The 26,174-nt window shown below is 47.1% G+C and overlaps 1 protein-coding gene across 2 annotated transcripts; it reads right to left on the bottom strand.

The window, feature by feature from the left end:
• Window positions 1-937: 937 nt before the first annotated feature.
• Window positions 938-25,952, bottom strand: LOC142585048 (cathepsin L1-like). 2 transcript variants are annotated; one of them, XM_075695503.1, is made up of 8 exons: window positions 25,873-25,952; window positions 24,999-25,134; window positions 23,904-24,046; window positions 20,986-21,183; window positions 13,531-13,725; window positions 11,593-11,761; window positions 11,192-11,300; window positions 938-1,637 (listed from the first exon to the last, which is right to left on the bottom strand). In XM_075695503.1, exons 2-8 carry the CDS (start codon window positions 25,114-25,116, stop codon window positions 1,538-1,540), a joined length of 1,032 nt encoding a protein of 343 aa, XP_075551618.1. In that variant the 5' UTR covers window positions 25,117-25,134; window positions 25,873-25,952; the 3' UTR covers window positions 938-1,537. The 2 variants fall into 2 exon arrangements, with proteins under 2 accessions (XP_075551618.1, XP_075551619.1); XM_075695504.1 differs by lacking the exon at window positions 25,873-25,952 and having other exon boundaries at window positions 24,999-25,145.
• Between the last annotated feature and the right edge of the window lie 222 nt (window positions 25,953-26,174).

Genomic DNA, 26,174 nt, shown 5'->3' with positions numbered 1-26,174 from the left:
ACATTAGTTTTCCTTCAAGTTGCGAGATTCTTTTAGTGAACAACCCAAGTTTCATTAATTAGCTCATTATTCGCTTGCGAGCACATGTTGTGCAGCGCTCTCAGTGAATTCGGGAGGCAAAGAAGTCCTGCGGCGTGAACTTCGGGACTTTAGCCAAGTCAGAATGTACTGTATTCAGTCAAGGAAAAGTTCCCTCGCCGCAACAAGTGACCGGCCTGTAACTTGTAACTGTGAACACTTCCAAGTGCCTGAGACTCTGCAACACGTGTTTTGCGTCTGCTCTGAGTCCGCGCCTCAGCGAATGATGCCGGATTCTACGCTGGCAGTCATCGGAAGGCGGCCATTGTTGAAAGGTACTATTTCGACCGGAATGAGTGACCACACAGCAGCAAGAACAGCTGCGAGGGCTGTTACAAGGACTGAAAAACAGCAAGGACTGACAGTACCCGTATAAGGAATCGAAATTCGGAGAATATCAAAGAAAGTGGGACATAAGCTAAGAATCAGGTGACGAGTGATAGAATGAAAAGTGATGAGCGTAACATTAAGAGATGGGAAGACAGCGGTATGTGTTGTATAGCAAACAGTTGCAGCTGATATATACTCGATAGTCTTGGTTAACAGGAAGAAGAAGAGTTCACCCAAGTAGCTTGTGAATTTCTTAGTAATCTGGCAGTTGTTCGAAAGCTGTTGGCGGTCGAGCTTTTTTAAGAGAAAAGAAAAGAGTTCCATAGATATTCTGGCATTATTAAGCACTTGAGTATGCTCAGATTTTGAGGTGTAGTAATCTGGCACGCTCATTTGTGCCCGTTATACTGTGGCAGGAAACAAAAGCAACAGGCGAAGAACCATGTTTTTATTGATGCCAGCACAAGATTAATGTGCCACTATAAGAAGGTCGCAAATATAATAATGAATACTCGTAATAACGAATGCTGGTAAAAAGGTTTATTGAACGCATTTTAAGAAGTCAACTGGGTTTCCCGAACAGTCGATGAAATAAAATGTTCAAAAGTGTCGCTTTAATTGCGAGGGGTACGATGCTTGAAGAGGTTCTCCACGTGGAATATCCTGCTTATTTGTTTGTTTGTTTTTTACTCTACCAACTTAACTGGTCACTCGAAGTCATCTGATCGCCTTGCTATCTGGAGAAGGAAATATCGTCCCGTATGCGCGGTCGTGAGAGAATCAGTAGGTGCACGTTTCGGTGTCACACATATCTAAGCGGGACACATGTCTAAACAATGTCAAGAAAAGGCCACGACTGTGGAACAGACCCAGAGTGCATATTTACAGCATGTTGAAAAGGAAATCAATAGCAGCGCTAATGACAGATGAAATGGCCCTTCTTAATCGTATTGTAGCCATTGCGGTGGGCATCTCCCTCACTTTCTCTCTCTCTCTCTCTTCCATTGAACTGTTTTACATGCACTCCGCTGGAGGTGACCAAGAAACTGCGGCATTCTCCGTCTTCATTTCGTTCATTTGCAACAAGGGCATGGAGTGGGCCGTCTTCCGTTCTGGATGAGGTTCCGGATTAGACAAGCGGAAAGCTGGCCAGGGTGGCGATTCCGCACTGGTTGAAGGCATCCTTGGCTAGCCGCATGTAGCCGCCCTCGCCCCAGTTCTTGCTCCAGCTGCAAAAACGTGCAGCACAAGACAAAGATGACTGGCACAATTTTGGCGTTGTAATTCGATGCTTCTATTGGCGGAGATTATACGGGGTGTCCCCCCATAACTTGAGTCAAGAATCTAAAAATGAAAGGAGCATCGAAAGCGAATTGAACCAAACGCATACTATTCGCAATAGCCTACAGTAATTCAAACATTTTTTTTCTATTCCCCATGACTCACTAATTAATTAAACATAATTACATAACATTCTAATTATTGACTGAGGACCCTAAGTATGATACGCAGATTTGTGGAGCACCTTCAGAAACCACCGATCGAGTTGTTTCCTTTCCGATACGTCTCACGTAATCCTTCTTCCGGGTTGCAAAGAGAGCCCGCGAAATACGAAAAAAGCCACGTGACGGAGCGCCTGCGCAGTGGTATAGTGCTGCTCTCAAGCGTGCGTTCGGTGAACAAGGTCGGCTCCCGTCAGATGACGGCGAAAATGCATGCTGCTGGCCGAGCGCTGCCGGTGCTATAAAGAACGCCCTGCCGCTTCCTCGTCGCCAGTCACGATGCAGCCGACTTTGTTCACCGAACGCACGCTTGAGAGCAGCACGATACCACTGCGCAAACGCTCCGTAACATGTTTTTTTTTTTTCATATTTCGCGGGCTCTCTTTGGAACCGAGAAAAAAGGACTACGTGAGACGTATCGTAAAGGAAACAACTCGATCGGTGGTTTCTGAAGGTGCTCCACAAATCTGCATATTATAATTGGATTCCTCAGCCAATAATTATGACGTTGAGTAATTAAATTTAATTAATTAGTGATTTGTGGGGAAGACGAAAAAATTGTCTGAGTTACTATAGGCTATTGCGAATACTATGCATTCGGTTGAATTCGCTTCCGACGCGCCTTCCATCTTTAAATTCTTGGCTCAAGTTATGTGGGACACTCTGTATAAGCGACGTGCAACGTTGTGTAGGCCATATATGGTATGTAATATGGAAGAAACACCGCCGAGAATAAAAGCTGTTTCAACACGAAATGCAAACTATAACACGTAGAAAAAGAAACGTGAGTGGCTAAAACGCATTATAATATGCATCACAAATGAGCTGTATTCGGGGAGCGTTAAAATACCGATGGTGAGCTGCGTCCTAGTAAGTACGTTCACCTGCCATCAAATATTTGGACATCGCGCTACCCACAGGTATTTTGCTGCTTAGATGGGCGTTTGATGCCGTCCGGCACTCATAGGTAAAGGCCAAAGAAGAGGGTAGCGCTGATAAGCCCGGAGACGCGGAATCAAACCCCGGGCACGTTGGCCTCGTTTCGATGGGGGCGAAATGCAAAAAAAACATCCGTGTACCGTAAATTGGGTTCTCGTTGAAGAAACCCAGATGGGCAAAATTAATTCGGAGTCCCCCACTACGGCGTGCCTCCATAATGGCATTCAAAAACAAGAAAGGGGCTGACAGATGGAATAGCACACTGTGGCATAAAGTTCGTGAACCGGGATAAGGTGCCTCAGAAAGGCTGGCCAACGTTTAGATAGGAGGGCCTATCTTCGTCAAAGGCGGCCTCGTCATCCTCGGCGTGTTAGTCTTAAAGGGTTAGTGCAGTGACGTCACGTGCGGGTGTTGTCGCTGGCGACTGGTTTTAAAGAGGAAGCCTACCAGAGGAAACAAGCGCTGTCGTCCGACGTCTGTGAGCTTCGTTCCCAAGACGAGGGGACAAGAGCGTGAAGGTGGGCACGCGGGGTGAAAAGAAAAGAAACAAAAGCAGAAAAAAAAGGAAAAAAGAAAGAAAAAAGGGAGAAAAAAAGGGGGGAAGCCAGGGCGGCACCAAGACAGAAAAAAAGGGGTGAGAGAAAAAGAACAAGAAAGAGAAAAACAAAATTTTAAGAAAGACGGGGGATAGGGAGCGTGTTGGGGATGCGAGAGGTTAGGAAGTATTCAGGGGCAAAAAAGACAAACAAAAAACACGCACACGCACAGAAAAAAAAACATGAATTCAAAATTCATGTTTTTTTTTCTGTGTGTGTGTGCGTGTTTTTTGTCTTTTGTGTTACTCGCGCACTGACAGCCTGACTGGCCCTTCTAATGCCACAAAAACATGCCAACGACTCCTCCTGAATACTTCCTAACCTCTCGCATCCACAACACGCTCCCTAGCCCCCGTATTTCTTAAAATTTTGTTTTTCTCTTTCTTGTTCTTTTTCTCTCACCCCTTTTTTTCTGTCTTGGTGCCGCCCTGGCTTCCCCCCCTTTTTTTCTCCCTTTTTTCTTTCTTTTTTCCTTTTTTTCTGCTTTTGTTTCTTTTCTTTTCTCCCCGCGTGCCCGCTCTCACGCTCTTGACCCCTCGTCTTGGGAACGAAGCTCACAGACGTCGGACGACAGCGCTTGTTTCCTCTGGTAGTCTTCCTCTTTAAAACCAGCCGCCAGCGACAACACCCGCACGTGACGTCACTGCACTAACCCTTTAAAACTAACACGCCGAGGATGACGAGGCCGCCTTTGACGAAGATAGGTCCTCCTATCGAAACGTCGGCCAGCCTTTCTGAGGCACCTTATCCCTGTTTACGAACGTAATGATATTGTAATTCTGGCACCTAAAATCACAGAATTATAAAAAGAAGAAGCGGAGCTGGTCTTCTGTTTAATTATTATTATTATTATTATTATTATTATTATTATTATTATTATTATTATTATTATTATTATTATTATTATTATTATTATTATTTGATATGCGCGTCTGTTCTCGTATAATGTTTGTCTAATAATGTATCGCGAACTGGCTGGACATATGACATTCAATATTCTCAGAAAACTGTTATTTACTAAAAATAATTGCTGTGCATTGTTACGTTTCGCCTACGACGCGCGGTTTAGCCGGCGCGGATGCAACGGACGCCGGGGCTTCGTTCAAAGCGGCAGACATTTTGGCCCGTTCGGCGCCGCCGCTACGCCTCCCCGCCAAGCGCGTCCAGGCATGTTCCAATGCCACGTGTCTTCGTGTGTGCGCGTGTGTGTGGGTGTGCATGTTGCTGCCCACGCTTGTCAAAGCGCGGCAGCCGGGGAGAGGAGCTCCCCCAACTGTGAAGCGAGGGGTCTGACCGGCGCCGGCACGACGGCTGCGCCACCTTCTCTTCCCATTGTGCCCGAGCGGCACAGTCACGTGCTCGTCTATAGAGGGGTTCCTTCTTGCCCTCAACTGCGAGAGTATAAAAGCAGCTGCCCCCGGACGCCAAGAGAGGCTCCGATTTCTTCTGTTGAGTAACGTGCTCTCCCGTCTCTCTACTTCGGTCGACCTGACCACCAACTCTTTGCGATGTTAGAATAAACAAGTTGTTTTGTTGTTACCAGTCGACTCATGCTTTGCCGGGACCTTCGCATGCTTCCAGTTGTGCCCCAGGCCGCCAGGCCAACGCTACCCTTGGGGCTTGCGACCCAGGTGCAACAACGGGCGTCAGCGCCGAGTTCCCAACAACTCGTGCCAGCGGTGCGATTCCAACAACTGTCTGCCAGCGGTGAGATCGCGACAACGGAGGCCAGCAGCGAAGAGATGCAGTTGACTGTATGCTGAGCAGCTCAACGACCATCCGGGAGCAGTGCAACGAGCCCTGTGTGATGACTGGTTGCCTGCAGCGGAACGACTGCGCTGAATTCTTGGCTGCGAGGTTTGGTGAGTGCGGGACTTTCTTCTTCTGAGCTTTGCCAGGCTTTTGTTAGTGTCAGAAACAGAGCTGGTAATTGTGGTTGTCGTTGCTGCCGGGTTAGTTTGCGGCAAGACAATAATAGGCAGTAGAGAAAGCAGCATTCAGAGCAGCCATGGATTTGAAGTCGTTGCGCAAACCGAAATTGCTGGAGCTTGCAAGAGAGTTGGGTCTGGATGTCTCAGACAAACTCAGAAAACCAGAACTGCTAAGGGCTATTCTTGAGTTAGAAGCTGAGGATGACGAGCTGTCGGAATGCCTTGAGACCATTGAGGAGAGGGAGACTGCAAAAAGACAGGAGCGCGAACGTAAAGAACAGGAAGAGCGAGAAAAAGAAGAGCGCGACCACGCTTTGGAAATGAAGCGTCTCGAGATAGAGATGGAACGCGCTCGTAATGGAAGTCAGGCACACGGTGCAGGAGAACGAGTATTGTTCAAAATGACTGACCTGATGCGGCCGTTTAAGCTTGGAGAGGACATTGGTTTGTTCCTGGTTAACTTTGAGCGAACGTGCGAGAAGCAGGGGTTCTCTCGGGAAACGTGGCCACAGCGCTTGCTCACTTTGTTACCCGGCGAGGCGGCCGACGTAGTCGCTCGCTTGAATAGAGAGGAGGCAGAGGATTTCGACAAAGTGAAATCGAGTCTGCTAAAGAAGTACAGGCTGTCAGCGGAGGCGTTCCGTCGGAAGTTTCGGGAAAATGAGAAAGGCAAAAGTGAGTCATATACGGAGTTTGCGTACAGGCTTATGTCAAACATGCAGGAGTGGCTCAAAGAAGAGAAAGCGTTTGGTGACCACGAGAAAGTTCTGCAGTGTTTCGGGCTAGAACAGTTTTATAGTCGGTTACCTGAGAACGTGCGGTACTGGGTCTTGGATAGGCCAGACGTTTGTACGGTGGCTAAAGCCGCTGAGCTAGCCGAGGAGTTTGTGACGCGTCGGGCTCGCGGAGCTAAGGACGGTCAAAAGGGTGAATTTGGCTCGAAGTTTGAGAGGCCGAAGTTCACACCCATGAGAGCAAAGGGGAACACACGTAGTGCGGATGCGAGTGAAAGCAGTCCGACAGAACGTAAGGAGACGGCGGCAGCCGAAGCCGAACGCAGAAAGCGGTTCGAGATGAGGCAAGCGCGCGTGTGTTATACGTGCCAGAAGCCGGGTCACTTTTCGGCGCAGTGTCCGGAAACAAACCCAAAAGTTGTGTTTTTGTCATTATGCAGCACTGACGAGAACATGAAGCTTCTCGAGCCTTACATGCGGGACCTCCTCGTGAACGGGAAAGAGTGCCGAGTGCTTCGCGATTCCGCAGCTACGATGGATGTAGTTCACCCCTCCTACGTAGAACCCGATATGTTCACGGGCCAGTGTGCATGGATCAAGCAAGCCGTGGAAGCTCATAGCGTGTGTCTGCCCGTAGCAAAAGTGCTTATTGAAGGACCATTCGGAGCGCTTGAGACGGAGGCCGCAGTGTCATCTATGCTGCCCCCCCCAGTACCCGTACCTATTTTCGAACAGGTCCGATCACCTCCTGCGCGAGAAGGGGCTTTTGTTTGGTGAGGCTAGCGTTCAGGCCTTAACCAGATCGAAGGTTCGGGAGCTCGCTGCAAAGGCGGTAGTTGCGGGGCCGACGTTATCAAACAATGAAAAAAGGTCAGAGGCGCAGCAAGCTGATATTCAGAGCACGCCTGAACTGAATAACATTGAGTCTGTAACGTTAAAGGCACCAGATACTGGAGAGGAAATGCCCGACACGGGAAAGTTAGAAGAGCTATCTACCGATTTGCTCATCGCGCCTACGTCAGACGGACTTAATAGGTTGCTAAAAGTCAGCCGGTCGGCTTTGATAGCCGAGCAAAGGAAGGATGGCAGCCTAGAAAACATACGCTGCATTATCAAGGAAGGTATCGCCAAGAAAAATGCTCGCTTTGTGGAAAGAGGTGGAGTCCTGTACCGGAAGTATCTAGACCGCAGAGGAGTGGAGTTCGATCAGCTGATCGTGCCTCAATGCTATCGTCAGGATCTGTTGCGCTTGTCGCACGGGGGTTCGTGGTCCGGACACCTAGGAGTTAAGAAAACTAAGGACCGTCTCTTGCAAGAGTACTATTGGCCAGGGTGTTTTCGGGACGCAGACCATTTCGTGAGGACATGTGACACCTGTCAGCGGGTGGGCAAACCAGGGGACAAATCGAGGGCGCCGTTGAGATTGGTACCTATCATTACGGAGCCTTTTAGACGGCTCGTTATTGATACAGTGGGACCTCTGCCGGTAACAGCCACGGGGTGCAGACACATTTTGACTGTGATCTGCCCAGCGACAAAGTTCCCTGAAGCAGTGCCGCTTAAAGAACTCAGCTCAGTTGAGATAGTCAATGCACTACTGTCCATATTTGCGCGAGTTGGTTTTCCTGCGGAAATCCAATCAGATCAGGGCACAGTGTTTACTAGCGCTTTGACGACAACTTTTCTCGAAAGGTGTGGGGTAAAGCTGTTACACAGCTCAGTGTACCACCCACAGTCGAATTCCGTTGAGAAGCTCCACTCCGTCATGAAGCGCGTGTTGAGAGCATTGTGTTTTGAACATCAAACTGACTGGGAGCTGTGTCTGCCTGGGGTGATGTTTGCTTTAAGGACCGCGCCGCATGCGGCTACGGGGTTTTCGCCAGCTGAACTGGTGTACGATCGCTCGCTGCGATCTCCGCTTCGCATGCTTCGAGAATCGTGGGAAGGCAGGGGCGACGACCCAGTCGTGGTGGAGTACGTGCTTAAGCTCCTCGAACGCTTAAGAAGGGCACAGGAGTTGTCAGGTGAAGCAATGGCAAAGGCCCAGCAGAGGGCCAAGGTTTATTATGATCGGACCGCCAGGGCCCGTCGTTTTAAGGTGGGCGATGAGGTCATGATATTGCGCACATCGCTAAACAACAAACTAGACGTGCAGTGGGAGGGCCCAGCACGGATTGTTCAAAAACTGTCAGACGTCAACTACGTGGTGAGTCTGCCAGGAAAGCGGAAAGCACAGCAAGTTTACCACTGTAATCTGCTCAAACCTTATAGACAAAGGGAAGCAGTAGTGTGCATGATGGTAAACGTTCCTGAAGAGCTTCCGGTCGAGCTTCCGGGACTAGGCTCAGTGACGAACAGGGAAGACACCGATCAAGTCATTAGTGACTTAGTCAGTGGAGCATCGCTGTCGCCTGAGCAGAAAACCGAACTACACCAGCTCTTACAAGAGTTTCAAGGTCTGTTCTCTGAGAGGCCTGGTAGGACTTCTGTCCTTACTCATGACATAGAACTTACCTCCCCAGAGCCAGTACGATCCAAGGCGTATCGGGTGTCAACCCGCCAGAGCGATATTATGGAGGCTGAGGTAAAGAAAATGCTACAGCTCGGTGTTATTGAGGCAGGTGAGAGTGATTATACCTCTCCTTTGATTTTAGTTGAGGTACCGGGCAAGGAACCTCGTCCTTGCATCGACTATCGCAGGCTTAATTCCATCACTAAGGATCAAATTTATCCGATCCCTAACATCGAGGAGCGGCTTGAGAAAGTTAGTAGCGCTCAGTTTATTTCCACCCTAGATCTTGTCAGGGGTTATTGGCAGGTTCCACTTACAGAAGAGGCTAGTAGGTATGCGGCGTTCATTTCACCAATGGGAACATTCCGTCCTAAAGTGTTGAGTTTTGGTTTGAAGAACGCGCCATACTGCTTTTCAAGCCTCATGGATAAAGTGTTGCGGGGACAGCAAGAATTCGCTTTACCGTATCTAGACGACGTAGCAATATTCTCCCCATCCTGGTCTGAGCATATCGCCCACTTGCGGGCAGTGCTAACCCGCCTGCGCGAAGCGGGCTTGACAGTCAAGGCTCCTAAGTGCCAGTTAGCACAGGCCGAGGTTGTCTACCTCGGTCACGTGATTGGTCAGGGTCGTCGCCGCCCCTCTGAAATAAAGGTGGCCGCTGTGCGAGACTTCCCGCAACCGCGCACTAAGACCGATATTCGGTCGTTCTTAGGTGTCGCCGGCTACTATCAGAGGTACATCCCCAGGTACTCTGATATCGCGGCTCCCCTGACGGATGCTCTAAGAAAGACAGAGCCCCAAACAGTCGTCTGGGACGAGACAAAGGAAAGAGCTTTTAGCGCCCTAAAGAGTGCCCTAACAAGCCAGCCTGTGCTACGATCGCCAGACTATACAAAAGGGTTCGTTGTTCAGTGCGATGCTAGTGAGCGAGGCATGGGCGTTGTACTGTGCCAACGGGAAAATGGAGAAGTAGAACACCCCTTCCTGTATGCTAGTCGTAAGCTGACCAGTCGTGAGCAGGCGTATAGCGCCACCGAGAAAGAGTGTGCATGTCTCGTGTGGGCCGTTCAGAAATAGTCATGCTATCTTGCCGGCTCGAGGTTTATCATTGAGACGGATCACTGCCCTCTCCAATGGCTGCAGACCATCTCTCCCAAAAATGGCCGCCTCCTGCGCTGGAGCCTCGCTTTGCAACAATATTCCTTTGAGGTGCGTTACAAAAAGGGGAGTCTCAACGGTAACGCCGATGGCTTAAGTCGAAGCCCCTAACGTAGGAATCAGCCTCAAAATTGTTTGTTACTGATGTTTTTCTTCCTGAGGCAGGATTTTTAACATATTGCTTTTGTTTAGTGTTTCAAAGTGATGACATGCTTTCTAGTGCAATCTTCCAATTTGTGGACGCGTTCTGAGTGCTGCTAGACTACTGTAAGGAACTAGGCAGTGGTATAAAAGGGGAAAGAGCCTGGCAGGGCTTAGTGAGGGTTGTGCCGTGCTTGCTGACTGAGCGGTTGAGTTTCAGCGTAGTTCTAACGCTTGCCGGGAACGAGAACAAAAATGTGAACTCTCCCGAAGTCACTTTGCAGTGTCCTGTGCGAACCTGAACGAGAGAACGAGGCCTTCTCTGTGCGCTGCGCTCAAGAAACGTCGAGGGACGCCCGACTTCGGTTATGAGCATCATCGAGCGACATCCCTCCGGACAGCGGATGCAGTCCCCTGACCATCGGGATCTCCTTCCCCCGGCGGGGCGGTCTGTTACGTTTCGCCTACGACGCGCGGTTTAGCCGGCGTGGATGCAACGGACGCCGGGGCTTCGTTCAAAGCGGCAGACATTTTGGCCCGTTCGGCGCCGCCGCTACGCCTCCCCGCCAAGCGCGTCCAGGCATGTTCCAATGCCACGTGTCTTCGTGTGTGCGCGTGTGTGTGGGTGTGCATGTTGCTGCCCACGCTTGTCAAAGCGCGGCAGCCGGGGAGAGGAGCTCCCCCAACTGTGAAGCGAGGGGTCTGACCGGCGCCGGCACGACGGCTGCGCCACCTTCTCTTCCCATTGTGCCCGAGCGGCACAGTCACGTGCTCGTCTATAGAGGGGTTCCTTCTTGCCCTCAACTGCGAGAGTATAAAAGCAGCTGCCCCCGGACGCCAAGAGAGGCTCCGATTTCTTCTGTTGAGTAACGTGCTCTCCCGTCTCTCTACTTCGGTCGACCTGACCGCCAACTCTTTGCGATGTTAGAATAAACAAGTTGTTTTGTTGTTACCAGTCGACTCATGCTTTGCCGGGACCTTCGGATGCTTCCAGTTGTGCCCCAGGCCGCCAGGCCAACGCTACCCTTGGGGCTTGCGACCCAGGTGCAACAACGGGCGTCAGCGCCGAGTTCCCAACAACTCGTGCCAGCGGTGCGATTCCAACAGCATTTGTAAATGAAGAGCGCGCTGACATTCGTACATACTCTCTTTCTTTTTTTCAGAAGACCACTATTTTGCACATATTTGACTAGTACTGCGCGATATTTGTACCTCAAAGCGGAAGTCTTCGTTGCAACAATCCAATGAAATAATAAACTAAACTCACCTGTTTTTAAGGATCCAGTACGATGTCCCATCATCGGTGACTCCGTAACCGACGATTAGTACTGCGTGGTCCACTTCAAACAAGCCACAGGAGTAATCCTTGTACACGCCTGCATAAAGTCACGAAAAGAGAGACTTTTTAGACAGAAGAGACCAGACAGACAGACAGACAGACAGACAGACAGACAGACAGACAGACAGACAGACAGACAGACAGACAGACAGACAGACAGACAGATAGACAGATAGATAGACAGATAGATAGACAGATAGATAGATAGATAGATAGATAGATAGATAGATAGATAGATAGATAGATAGATAGATAGATAGATAGATAGATAGATAGATAGATAGATAGATAGATAGATAGATAGATAGATAGATAGATAGATAGATTACCTTTCGAATAAAACCGGAAGTCGGGCAGCTTGGAGTAGACGGCAGCCGAGATGGGTCCCACCGTGGCCACAGCTGTTTGGAGAATCTTTTCGTCATAACGTGGTACCACCACCATCAGGCCGGACACCGAGGCGCCCACTGTGCTGTTCTTGAAGCGGCACCGGCCTTCCTGCGAGTGCAGAGAAAAAAAGGAGCAACCCACGCCGTCAGCTGACTTTTGCAACTATTTCCTAGCCACATATCACGCACGAAACGTTGCTGCTTATACAGCCAAATGCTAATATAGTGAAACCCAATTTTACGAAATTTTCGATTTGACGAAGTTATTCGTATATATATATATATATATATATATATATATATATATATATATATATATATATATATATATATATATATATATATATATATATAATGCATACAGCGCACAACGTACTACCACGCTTACGGAATGCATTGTTAAGAAGAACGACACAGATTGACGGCATGTCTATTGGGGAACTACGAGTGCTTGGAGTGAGTTTTTTTTTATATTTGTACTGCTAATGCTAATATTCCAAGCTCTTTCTGTTCGCTGTTTCTGTTGCGTTGGGCATTGTATCATTATGTAACATTTGCACAGTTCCGTTGTCCTAGTGGCCAGTGGCGTAGCTAGGTCGTCTGGCACCCGGGGCCCATAGATCTTCTGTCACCTGCCCCCCCCCCCCCGGTTGTAGTCGAGGAAGGTGAGGATATCGACAATTTCTGGGTGTCTTCAGACGTATATGACACCCCCCACTGGCCCCTTGCACCCGGGGCCCACGGCCCCCCGGCCCACCCCTGTTGCTACGCCACTGCTTGTGGCACATTAACATGGGGACTGCGCACTTCGTACAATTACTTTTACAGCGAAAGCTGTGTATGACTAAGCTTCCGTAGTGTTGTCGGTATCCGGCAGCTGAACCAGATTTCTAACAAACCCATGTACACTGGGTTTCATTGTTTGTTTTGTGTGTGATCACGTGTGGGTGCAGTGCGGTGGCGCAGATGTCAAAATGCGGAACGGATTGGAACGCTCGCCGTGAACAATAGCGGAACGTCGAGGTTATCGCAGTATGTAAACAGGGGAGGTATTGGCGCTAAGAACAGCTGCGTTATCGATGGCGCGGACATGTATAGTTCGTACACCCGAAGAACAACATGCGTACGAGGAGCGCCGGAGGTAACAGCAACGAGAATGTAAACGGCGCCGGCGCGAAACGACCACCGACGAACGTTCCCGCGATGCTGAAGGAAAACGACAATCGCGAGCCCGGGCACTTCCGAACGAGCAATGACGCCAGACTCGCAGCGCAATAAATGACGACCATTTCACTCTGCGAAGACGGAATAGCAACGAAAGAACTTTGCTTTTCATTTGAAAGTTTCGACTGTCGTCAGCTTTCGCTGCCATTTCATCTTCACAGAGTGGAATGGTTGCCATTTTTCTGCCTCCTCTTACGCTCAAGCCCGTGTCCAGGCACAATGTGCGTCTTGCATTTGCTTTTTACTGTATATATACTGTCTCATCGACAACACCGCGAGGCCCCTGCGCTTTCAATGCTGCCTATTCGCGGCATCTTTTCTTGGGCGCCGCCCGAATCATATATACACACTGACACGCCTGATGCGAATGAAGGTATGAGTTCGAGGCAGGAAAGGTCGCAAGTGTTCCAAGCAGACTTGTACTCGTTACATAAAGAAAGTAACCGATTACAATTACAACTACTTCAGCCAGGAATGTAAGGGACCACGAGTAATTAATGACACGTAATTGGTTACGTACAAGTCTGGTGTCGAGTGATGAGCAATGCGGCCACATTCAAGCCACGGCGAACAGACGGACTTTCTCTGAGTTACGCGAGCCGAACTTCCAACGGCGGTTCTGACATTCAGCAATGAAAGCAAAAGACTTGAGACCATCGCCGCGTAAGGGTAGCTGTCCGAGGTGTCGACGCCGCCCCGGTCTCGCACGCAGCGGAAGGCGTTGTCCATGAGTCCCCCTCCACAGCCGCTGTTTTCGTACGCCTCGCCACAACAGTCCAGCAGGTCCTGGGCGCTCAACTCCACCAGGCGGCCGGTCTTGCGGGCGTGCTGCCCCTCGATGGCGGCCGCCTGCGTATATCAGCGAGTGTTTGCATTCAATGAATGAATGAATGAATGAATGAATGAATGAATGAATGAATGAATGAATGAATGAATGAATGAATTCAGAAAGACATGTGCGCGTTTTTGAAGAGTGTAGTTGTTGACCCAAGGGCCCACTGACTTCTTTGTTGGTCTTGTTGGTCTCCGACCACTTGTTACTGTTCCTCAGAGAGTAACCGACTCGTTCGCAAAGGAGAGCAGTAATAAGTACATATACCAGCTGTTTATTTTTATGCGGAAAAATCCTTTTTATTTTTGGTCGGCTCGCCATCCAGGCTCTGCGGAAGGGGATGTCAAGAGAAGCTGTGGAAAACCACTACAACTGCAATGCTTTATTGCTTCAGAGTAATTGTAGTAGTCGTAATCTGGAGTAATGGTAGCAACGGTAACTTTGGCAGCGCACGCCGCTGCTGGTCGCATTGCCGTTTCTGTTCCGTTCGCCACTTCTCGTATTCACGCCGCTCCTCGGAAGTTCTAACTATGCGTTGGCTACCCATACCGGTGCTGCAACAACAATGAAATCAGTTGATAGGATCGTTGTTTTATATGTGAAAGACTAGTGACGTCCCTCCCCACGTGGCATACTGCCGTCGCCGCGGCAGCTTGCACAACAGTAATCTTTACCGGCAAACGTTTGCGGGGAGCGGGTACATAGAGTTTCCTACAATAGGAGTAGAGGGAACTCTGGCGCTGCAGTCGTTTACCCACCATGGGAATGATGGGAAGCACATGGATTTGTCTGATTTTCGTGCTTGTGGATTCAGACGTTCTCGTGGCTTCGTTTATTACGCTTTGTATGCCTTCAAGCTGTAACAAATTTCAGCGCAATCTATACTTGTATAAGTGCAGAAGACGCTGCGAACACGCACAATCGTTACTAATTGCAACAGTTCAGCTTGTCGAGGTGGCCAAGTAGAAACACGCCAAGCGCCTGAAGGCACTGGCGATAAATTCATTAGGGCATTTTATGTCAAGTGTTATGTCATGCGCCCGTGGCCTGATCGCTTCAACATCGAGCGTGTAGATGCCCTGCGTGCTAGAGGTCCTGTGTTCGACTCGTGCCATCGGGCAATTTTAATAATGTTTATGTAATTAATTATTACGCAGTACTTTGTTGAAAATGAGGCGCTTACAAAGTTACGAAGCGTTTGAAGCCAGAAGGACGAAGTTTAGGCAAATCCATCTACTTCCCATAATTATCATGCTGGCTGAACCACCCTCCCTTGCAGGTCCCGCAGACACTAGCGCCAGCGTTCCCTCTAGTAATTATTGTGTGGAACTCTACGGAGCGCCACGTGCTTCGCATTGTTATCAGGAGCGCCTTATCATCAATGGTGTGGTTTGAACGCTTGTTTTGTGCTTGTTATTTATTGAAACAAATGCTGCGCTGTATATTGTACGCGTGATACCAAAGTTGTATTCATATAGGAGGTTCTGGCCAAGTACTGCACCAGGGTGGCCAATCCTGCTCTGGTAAGGGGGTGCGTTACCGGTTCTGGTCACCGGGACCAGGCCACACTCCAGGCCTGTTAATGCAATTTTATGAACACGCGGATTTTTTTTTAAGCCGGTGGAAAATTGCGCGGCACCGGGATTCGAACCACGGACCTCTTGCACGCGAGGCAGGTGTTAGAATAGAAGTCGCTGGTAACTCCGTTAGACAGGATACCAGTAAGCTATCGCAGGAGACGAAAGATCTGATCAAGAAACGCCAATGTATGAAAGCTTCTAACCCTACAGCTAGAATAGAACTGGCAGAACTTTCGAAGTTAATCAGCAAGCGTAAGACAGCCGACATAAGAAAGTACAATGTGGATAGAATTGAACATGCTCTCAGGAACGGAGGAAGCCTAAAAGCAGTGAAGAAGAAACTAGGAATTGGCAAGAATCAGATGTACGCGTTAAGAGACAAAGCCGGCAATATCATTACTAATATGGATGAGATAGTTCAAGTGGCTGAGGAGTTCTATAGAGATTTATACAGTACCAGTGGCACCCACGACGATAATGGAAGAGAGCATATTCTAGAGGAATTCGAAATTCCACAGATGACGCCGGAAGAAGTAAAGAAAGCCTTGGGAGCTATGCAAAGGGGGAAGGCAGCTGGGGAGGATCAGGTAACCGCAGATTTGTTGAAGGATGGTGGGCCGATTGTTCTAGAGAAACTGGCCACCCTGTATACGCAGTGCCTCATGACTTCGAGCGTACCGGAATCTTGGAAAAACGCTAACATAATCCTAATCCATAAGAAAGGGGACGCCAAAGACTTGAAAAATTATAGACCAATCAGCTTACTGTCCGTTGCCTACAAAGTATTTACTAAGGTAATTGCAAATAGAATCAGCAACACCTTAGACTTCCGTCAACCAAAGGACCAGGCAGGATTCCGTAAAGGCTACTCAACAATCGACCATATTCACACTATCAATCAGGTGATAGAAAAATGTGCGGAATATAACCAACCTTTATATATAGCTTTATTGATTACGAGAAAGCGTTTGATTCAGTCGAAACCTCAGCAGTCATGGAGGCATTGCGGAATCAGGGTGTAGAGGAGCCATATGTAAACATACTGAAAGATATTTATAGCGACTCCACAGCCACCGTAGTCCTCCATAAAGAAAGCAAGAAAATCCCAATAAAGAAAGGAGTCAGGCAAGGAGATACGATCCCTCCAATGCTATTCACAGCGTGTTTACAGGAGGTATTCAGAGACCTGGATCGGGAAGAATTGGGGATAAGAGTTAATGGAGAATACCTTAATAACTTGCGATTCGCTGATGATATTGCCTTGCTTAGTAACTCAGGGGACCAACTGCAATGCATGCTCACTGACCTGGAGAGGCAAAGCCGAAGGGCGGGTCTAAAGATTAATCTGCAGAAAGTAATGTTTAACAGTCTCGGAAGAGAACAGCAGTTTACGATAGGTAGTGAGGCACTGGAAGTGGTAAGGGAATACATCTACTTAGGACAGGTAGTGACTGCGGATCCGGATCATGAGACTGAAATATGCAGAAGAATAAGAATGGGCTGGGGTGCGTTTGGCAGGCATTCTCAGATCATTAACAGCAGGTTGCCATTATCCCTCAAGAGAAAAATTTATAACAGCTGTGTCTTACCAGTACTCACGTACGGGGCAGAAACCTGGAGGCTTACGAAAAGGATTCTACTTAAATTGAGGACGACGCAACGGGCTATGGAAAGAATAATGATAGGTGTAACCTTAAGGGATAAGAAAAGAGTAGATTGGATGAGGGGACAAACGCGAGTTAATGATATCTTAGTTGAAATCAAGAAAAAGAAATGGGGGGGGGGGGGGGGGGGGGGCATGGGCAGGACACGTAATGAAGAGGGAAGATAACCGGTGGTCATTAAGAGTTACGGAATGGATTCCAAGGGAAGGGAAGCGTAGCAGAGGGCGGCAGAAAGTTAGGTGGGCGGATGAAATCAAGAAGTTTGCAGGGACAACATGGCCACAATTAGTACATGACCGGGTAGTTGGAGGAGTATGGGAGAGGCCTTTGCCCTGCAGTGGACGTAACCAGGCTGATGATGATGATGACGATAATAATAATAATAATAATAATAATAATAATAATAATAATAATAATAATAATAATAATAATAATAATAATAATAATAATAATAATAATAATGATTATGATGATGATGATGATGCCAAAGCATGTATGCACTTTTCACTTCAATCGCTGAAGGATTTTGATTTTCTTTTTCACGAGGAAGCGCCGCGAGAAATTCCGACGAACCAGAGGCTAACAACTTCGCTGTAAAGGACTGTCATATCTAGGCATCTGCCGTTATTACTGATAAGCTATGTGGCTAGGTGAAAATCAGCAACAACAAAAAATCTTAAACGACAGTTTTGGTAACCAACAAAGTTATGTTAATTACCTTTTAATTGTTAACTTTAAGACCCGTGTTGTTATTGCTAAATTGAAGCCAAGTTGCAGGGAAGTCACTTCTGTTTAGCAGAAATTCTGACTAGCGCCACTTTCAAGATATGCGACATTAATATGTATTATGAAATACATTAGCGTTCCAGTTTACTATTTACCAAAAGTGTGCCTCCATCAGTTTGGGAGGATCTGAACTGGAAGGCCAAAGCATTTTTTAGCACGTTTCGGGGAAGGGCATTTCGGAAGTGGTGCCTTAATATTTCTACTCAGCAGACGCGATTGCACCATTTCTCGACTTAAGTTTCGCAGTTAAAACATGTGCCTAAAACTTAATCATTCACAAGTTAATTAGCATTTTTAGTTAGCAATGTTATCATTGAAAAAGATATTCTTGTCGCTTATGTCCACCTCGCCGCGTAGCCTATATATCTGCAAAATGACAGGGGCCTATATACACAAATTTTTTTTTAATGGATGCTAAAGAAAAGCACGTACATTTAAAAAAATGTTTTTTTTAACATTCTATTTTCGTTAATTTCGCGGTAATAGGTTGATTATTATAACAGAAAATGAAGGTCAAGGCTTTATTTCTTGAATTTTGCGCTGAAACTCGAGCACCGGTACGCCAGTGTGACGTCACGGGTTTGAAAGTACCCTTCTTTTCGTATTAGGGCCTTTTTTTTTTCTCATTCAACGTTCTCGAGACTTGCTAAGTTAGTGTTTAGCGGCTCCTTTGGAATACAGTGTAGTTAGTCTTTGCCGGTAAAAAAATTATCTGGGCTCGAGAAGGCACCATCACAGCGGATGACGTTATGGCGCGCTCGCACGGGAACTTCAACAACGTCGCCAACAATCTTTCTTTTATGCGTCTCTCATCGCTTACCAAGCAGCTTTTCACGGTAAGAGATGCTTTTTTTTGTATTGTAATAATAATATTTGGGGTTTTACGTGCCAAAACCACTTTCTGATTATGCGGCACGCCGTAGTGGAGGACTCCGGAAATTTTGACCACCTGGGGTTCTTTAACGTGCACCTAAATCTAAGTACACGGGTGTTTTCGCATTTCCCCCCCATCGAAATGCGGCCGCCGTGGCCGGGATTCGATCCCACGACCTCGTGCTCAGCAGCCCAACACCATAGCCACTGAGCAACCACGGCGGGTCTTTTGTATTGTAGAAGGGTGAGTAATACCATCCTGAGACGCGTACCTCGTACTATACAGGGTGTCCCACGTAACTTTAGCCAAACTTTAAAAATATGCGAATGCCACGTAGTTGGACAGAACAAAGGTAATATCGTTTGCCGTCGCTTGGAGATGCTCAAATTATTTGTTTTCATTCCACCTAATTACGTAATTAGTTTTATTGATTAATCAGCTTCTCAAATATTATAATTAGATAAAAGGTGTCAATGAGAAAATTGTAGAGCGACATGAAGAACTCCCGATACAGCTTTCTGGTGCTCAGTGCTCAATACGTGCAACATAAAAGTGTTTTTCCGAGCGTGAAAGAAGGCCGCCAATGCACAGAAGATTGCCACGCGACTGGCCGCTCGAAGACACTTTGCGTGTATTCACGGGCTTCTTTCACGCTCGGAAAAACACATTAATATTGCACGTGTTGAGCAACAGAATGCTGTATCGGGAGTTCTTCATGTCGCTCTACAATTTTCTCACTGACACTTTTCATCTAATTATAATATTTGAGAAGTTTATTATTTGATTAAGACTATCTAGGTAATTTGGTAGAATGAAAAAAATAATCTGAGTACTTGCTAACAACATTACCTTGGTTCTGTCCAGCTACGTGGTATTCACATATCTTTTAAAGTTTGGCTAAAGCTACGTGGGACACTCTGTATATCACGCATTGCCTTCAGTCCCTTTCAAAATTAACTCGGAAGCCAAAATATAATATATTCATTCCGGATATAAATTCAGATGCATGCTGAACAGTGGGGAAATAGGATCATTGTTTTTTTTAGTCATTAGCTTTTGTGAAAATTAACAATACTTCAATCTAGACCATTGAGTCGTCACAGGCGGTGGTGAAAAGCACCCGTGACGCGTGTTTCAAACACAGCGAGAAGGCACGAAATTGTAAAATGAGGAATCCATATGTGAACCTACCACACTATGTCACGTCATCAACTTCGTGTTTAATTAAAGTAAGCAAAAGTGGTTTTTACTATAACGAACAAGGGAAGGCGTTTACTTTGTCCAAGTACGCGTAGACGTTGCTTTCAGCCTCTAATCATAACACTTATTTAAAGAAAACTGTTTTTTCATGTTTGTAACTACCAGTAGGTAATAGTAACAGACTTGAAGATTGATAAGTCCCTGATATTTTTTCAGGTCTCAGTAAGAGAAGGGTTAACTTAATTTGGAAGACAAGGTCTTCGTAGCTGACTTGACCCCTGTTTGGCGCATCTGGGACCTGGGTATCTTGTAATCACTTCAAGAAATGGCTCTTTGGCATCTCTAGGGCGTAGTTGTAAGCGGCAAAAAGTATCAAAGTGTTGGTCTCAACGAAAAAGACGCACGAATTATTCGCAGGGTATGTAAAATAAGCTCTCCGGAAGTAATTAATGTCCGTATAATCGAAAATTAACCACATTTACTGTATCCCTGTAAAGGGTGCACCGCCGTAGATTAATATACATTGAGGCAAAGCGCACCTAGACTTTTGTAAAAAAAGGAAAGGAAAGGGTCAACTAAGTGTCGACGCTAAAAATATGGTCAACGTAATTGCATGTGAAATAGAATGCTAATAGTATATGAAACGTGGGAATATTGATCATTAAAAAGAGAAACAAAGAGACAAAACGGAGAGATATAATCAAGGTTTAAACACCAAATCATTTGAACTACCACGTACGTTGACCTTGTCTTCTTTAAGGTCGACACTTGGTTGACCCGTTCCTTTTTGCTCTTCAGTGGCCCTTTGGAGGGCCTCTAAAGGATAATATTATGTCGAGCTAGATCAATAGATTATTCGCCCAGAAGCCAATGATCGTTCCCTGTGTGCCAATATTTCGCTTTGTCGCGCGCGCGCGCGTGTGTGTATGCGTGTGTGTCACACACACACGCACACACGCACCAGCGGTGGCGCCGCTCCGATTTTCCATTTTTTTATCATTTTCTCGCTTTCAAAAGCTGTGTTCTCACTACGAAGGACTAATTCGTTATTACAGAAGCCTAACCTTTCAATCTAGCTCGACTTAATATTTTCCTTTAGGGTCACTTTAATGTGTTCTGCATCTGGTATGCGAATTAGAGTGCGCGTATACGGCAGGAGGACATGCCACTCACCGCACTGAAGGCCCAGCAGGCGCCGCACAGCCCCTGGTCCTTTACGGGTGAGACAAGGGTGCTTCGCCAGTCGACGGACTTGGGCAGCGAGGCGCCCATGTTCTCCGAGGGCAGGAACGTCGACGCGTTCATGTGTTCCAGTGGCTCGTCGCTGACTTGTACGCATGAGCCCATCAACTCTTCGAACTCGTGCTGCAGCTACAGATGTAGACAGAACAAGGGTCGCATACAGCCGTGTAAAATATTACGCAATTGCCACACTAAAGAGGGACGTGACGGTCACATTGAGAGACCTACCTGTAGGAGTGTGTGAGCGAAAGGGATAAATAAGGCAAGCAGGTTAACCAGGGACTGAACCCTGTAGGCTACCCTACGCAGGGGGAAGGGGAGACGGGAGGAAAACTTTAAGAGGAAAAAGAGAAAGTCCAATTTTCGTGTCGCAGATGTTAATCTTCAGCGCTGTATCACAGACGCTCGTTCGGCACGGTTGCCGGCAGAAAGCGTAGCAGCGCTTTTGTGGCTTTCTGCAGCTGTGATATGCGAGACCATGGTCCCAAGATCTTGCCCAATATGAAAGGTATTCCTGCAAGCTGGTTTAGAGCGGTGCGGAGGGTAGGCCTTTCATTTTCAAAGGACGGACAGTGTAGAGCGAAGCTTTTATTTATAGGCTCTCAACTCTAAAGCGAAACGGCTAAAACGGAAGAACGTTAAAAGCATACAAAACTAACAATATAGTATCATGTGTACAGTTACAACTAGAGACCGGAACATTAGCAGAAATGCCTATTTCTTCCTTACGCCTTTATCGCGCCTAGGTATAACGTATGAGCACCACCTATGGGTCTAGAAACATTTTAGTGGAACATTTTCCATCTGGTTAACCTCCCTGCCTTGCCCCTTTCTCTCTCTCTCTCTCTCTCTCTCTCTCTCTAGTGAAACATTTATTGAGGGCGCCTACACATGTCGATTTCTATGTTGGTGCCCTACACTAGATTTCCAGAACCCTAAAATTCCTTTTTCCGGGCTTTGCCCTACCATAATTTGTTTATAATGTGCATTGGGGAATTTGGCTGAAAGGAGCCGATTGTTACCGCAAACGATTTGCCAGTGTAAAGGCGGTTATTAACAGCTTTACAGCAGACGACAGCATCGCTGTGAGATGGGCTCCAGCTGCTCTGCGCGAAGACAGAGAAGACGACAGGACGAGCGCTAAACATCAACTCAATGCTCTGCGCGACCATACACTTGGAGGTCACATGGTACTTGTGCGCTCACTTGACGTTCCTTAGCCGACATCACGGAGAAAACTGGAATGCCCGGACTTTACTCTGAACCGGCAGTGCGGGGTTTACTACGAGCTTTGGGAGAGAGCCTTGGCCAGCTCCGACCTCGAGGATCAGCAACGGCTGATTGCGAGGGCCCAGGACGCGGCCCGAGCTCAAGGCATTCTGGAATGAGGACGCCTCTCCAAAGCAGCATTTACCTAATAAAAATGTTTATTCTCTCTCTCTCTCTCTTGGACGTTCAGGAAAGGTTCCCCAACGCTCCCCAACTGACCTGTCACTGATAAGGGTTAGTTCCAAACTTCAATCGGGCAAAAATTCTGCGTTTTAGTTTCAGAAAGAACTGTCAAACGTTCGGACTGGCAAACATTCTGAAATTCCAGACAGCATTGCATCATCGAACGTTCCGAAGCACAAGCATGTGCCGCTAACTTCGGTAGATGTTGAGCGTTCCTTTTCTGCGTACAAACTAATACTCGGTGGGAAAAAAAAAAAAGGCGAAACATGATGAAACCCAACCATCTTGGACGGTGCTTGTTTCTCACATCATCCACCAATTTTCCCATTATTTCTAGTTACACTAGATTTCAGATAAATCTATTGTAACCTACACAATATGCATCGTTTGATTAAAAAGCCTAAATGAGAATATTTGGCGCCTATATATGCCTCAAATGACAGCTTTAGTACCTGTTATAGGTGCCTAAAACATTTTTTAAAAGCCTAAACGTCCGCTTCTAGTTATAACTCCACAAACACATGTTAATAGCATATAACATATGGCGCTTTATTAGGTCTTTTAGATCGAGGGTGTTTAAAGCGGTCGTTATTGATAGGACGCCAACGACCCTATACATAGGAATCATCTCAATTTTCTAAATATTACCTTCCCAAAACTTCGAGGTGACAAAAAAACCAGAAAATATAGGCGACAGACGCAGGCGAATCTCCTCTGAGGATATCCTGTGTGGATATGCCAAATGCTGGAAGTAGGCTTTTCCACGCTACTCGGTTTCCGTACCCAAGATGGCCGACCTCCTGCTCGCGGCGCCATTGGACAGAGGTCGACTCGAAAACAGCGAGGGTGTTGTGAGGAAGAGATAGTGGCAACTGCAGCGTCCGCTATATCTACACTTCTAGTGCGACGTCCGCCAGCTTGTACTGGTCAAACAGGATGTGTCAGGAAACGTGCACTTGCGGAATTTGGCACGTCTTCTTGCTGTCACCGTCACAAGTTAGCAAACTTCAGTAACAAGGCCAACCACAGGATTGTGTACAATGCTCGTCCGGGCGGCGGTAGCCCGGTGGTTATGGCACTGCGCTCTAAATCTCGAGGTCGCTGGTTCGATCCAGGCATTTCCGTAGGGGCGAAATTCGAAAACCCTTTAGTACTTGGAATTAGGTGCACGTTAAATAAAACATCACGGGGTCAGATTTTCTTCCTTATGTCCGCACTACGGCGTGCCTCATAATCAGGTTGGGGTTATGGCACGTGAAACCCGAGAGTTTAATGATCTTTTAACGCAGTTCTCCTAAGATGCTGGTCCTGTAAGCTACTCTGCCCATATGGGATCGGCCAAATTGGTTGTCACTCGTAAGCTGACTGCACGCCGCTTGTGTATACGCTCGACTCACCAGGTCTCCGTACTGGTTCATCTTGAGCTTGTAGGAAATGAGGCCCCGGCCGTATCGCTCGTTGTGCTTGGCGATCATGTAGCGGTTGTCGAGGAAGATCCTCTTGCGGAACAGTTCTTCCGCCACGCTGCTGTAGTTCTTGCCTGCAATGAAGTGAGACGATGCCTTGAGTGTTCTCCGCGTAGGTTCGCCTAAAGCCCCCTGCTCTGTCGCATCTCGACAGATTCCCAGTATTTTTGAGGTACACAAATAGGAATAGTACATTGGACCGATAGCCTTAGTGGCTAGTGGCCGGTCCAATGCAAAAACAAGGTTATACGTCATTCTACCTGTACGCATTATGCGTTCTATCTCCACTTATAAGAATAAAGCATCTGTATGTAGGTAAGTTGTGCATAAACGATCCCTACAGACATGATGCATGCACTGGACACATTTTTGCAATAATATACTATGCACACATTTGCGTTAATAGTTTGAGATCGAACATCCGCGAACTAAGTGTTGTTCGTGACTCAGGTTGTTGAGCAAGGCAGTGAAATTTACACGAAAGTTTAAAATTGGTGGAGACTTTTACTTCAATGAGTATTTTATTCCACCTCTTTTTTTTGTGCTCACTAAATGATTCAACGACGCCCTCACTCTCGAATACGTTGTGACATCTTGGGAGACTAAAATTTCCGTTTAATGAGAGCCTGGTGTTGCGATTAGGTGATGAAGATATGCTGATTGAAAATTGGAAGTTACGCTTGACAATGCTGTGAATTAGCAATTAACTTTTAGCCACATCTCATGTTACCTCTCCTGTCGCTGGTTTTCCCTCTAATTCTCTCTGTCCCCAAAGGAGAACAGCGGGAAAAAGGCAGCGCATGCTGTCTTTCGTGCGCAGACACGCCATATTAAAGTTAAAAGGAAATGAAATCATGTTTAGCGCTGTGTGTAAAGTTGCGAGCGTTTTTCGTCAACCAAGGATTTACTGCGAATGCCTTCGCTTCTCGACTCTACGTAGAAAATCGCTGGTGACAGGAACCGCTGCCTTTCAGCGTGCTCTTTAGAGTGGTCTCGATGCATTTGAAATGGAATCGATGTACTTACCATATAAGGCCTTGAACTCCGTCCACTGAGCTTGAACCCACAAGTCTGGATACGCGTATAAACCAGTAGCCACGAGGTACTCCAGGAACACAGCGGTGAAAATCCACAGAGATTTCATGGCTGCTGTGCTAGCAGTCTAGGCGAACAATGAATGCACGGTTCGGTTAGGGTTTCCTTCGAAGTTTTTGGAGAGCATATTTCTTTGAAAACACAACAAAACAATGTATTTTGTTTACGCATGACATGAGCTCTCGTTAAATGTATAGTGCGTTATTGAAAACTTCCAAGAATGCCTGTAATGAAGCTGCTTTATTATGTACTGATAAGTTTATACCGTGATATTAAAAACAACCTTTTGTTGCTTAAAAAATTTAAGAAATCAGACAAAAAAAGCTACGCGTCGAACGAACGCAAACGCTTATGGCACGCGCCGTACTTTGTGAATACTCTGCTCGAATGCCGCTTTCACTATAGCGCTTACAAAGCTGCTGCATTGGCTTCAACCGAAGTTATATGCCACTGCTTAAAGACTACGCAAAGGAGCCCTGAATGGGGCGGATAAATCAGGCGCTGAATTCAAAATGTTTTTTGTCGTTACTAACTACCGTTTGACATTGGCCAGCAGTATTGAATAATGATACGTACAGCATCGCCATTCGGCCAACATGTGCTCTTGCGAACAGTTATAGTGACAGTTTCTGCGAATACTGTTCAAGAAGGTTCTATTATAACTTCTCATCAAAAGTACTAGGAGTCGCCGACTACATATCTGCATAATTCATATTGTCGGAGTGGATTCCTGATCTGCGAGAAAAATCTGCAACTCCTAAATGTTGACAAACTACATGGCAAAAACTTGCAAACACCAACTTACCGCTCGGGGACTGCAGAAGAGAAGAAAAATGGATGCGAGAGTGGTCCGCCTTTATAACCGGCCCGCTGCGTCGAATGCTTTGTATTCTCGAAGGGGAGTTCCTATCGCTTTGGCGCGAGTTGTCGCGGTTTTGCCCACGGGCACATGTCACGCGCACGACCTAAACGCTGATTGGTTCGTCAGATTTCGGTCGACTCGGACAGCTCCGTAGCCACAGCGCATTCCCACGATGTTTTCGATAACGAGAACTACGTCTTCGGCGTCTGCAAACACTGGGTGCATATAGCCTCGCGGTGATGATT

This window comes from Dermacentor variabilis, chromosome 6 (assembly GCF_050947875.1).
Source record: "Dermacentor variabilis isolate Ectoservices chromosome 6, ASM5094787v1, whole genome shotgun sequence".
In the NCBI taxonomy this organism is placed as follows: domain Eukaryota; kingdom Metazoa; phylum Arthropoda; class Arachnida; order Ixodida; family Ixodidae; genus Dermacentor; species Dermacentor variabilis.
Note: the sequence above shows the minus strand (reverse complement) of the source record. Positions and strands in the feature narration are given on the sequence as shown.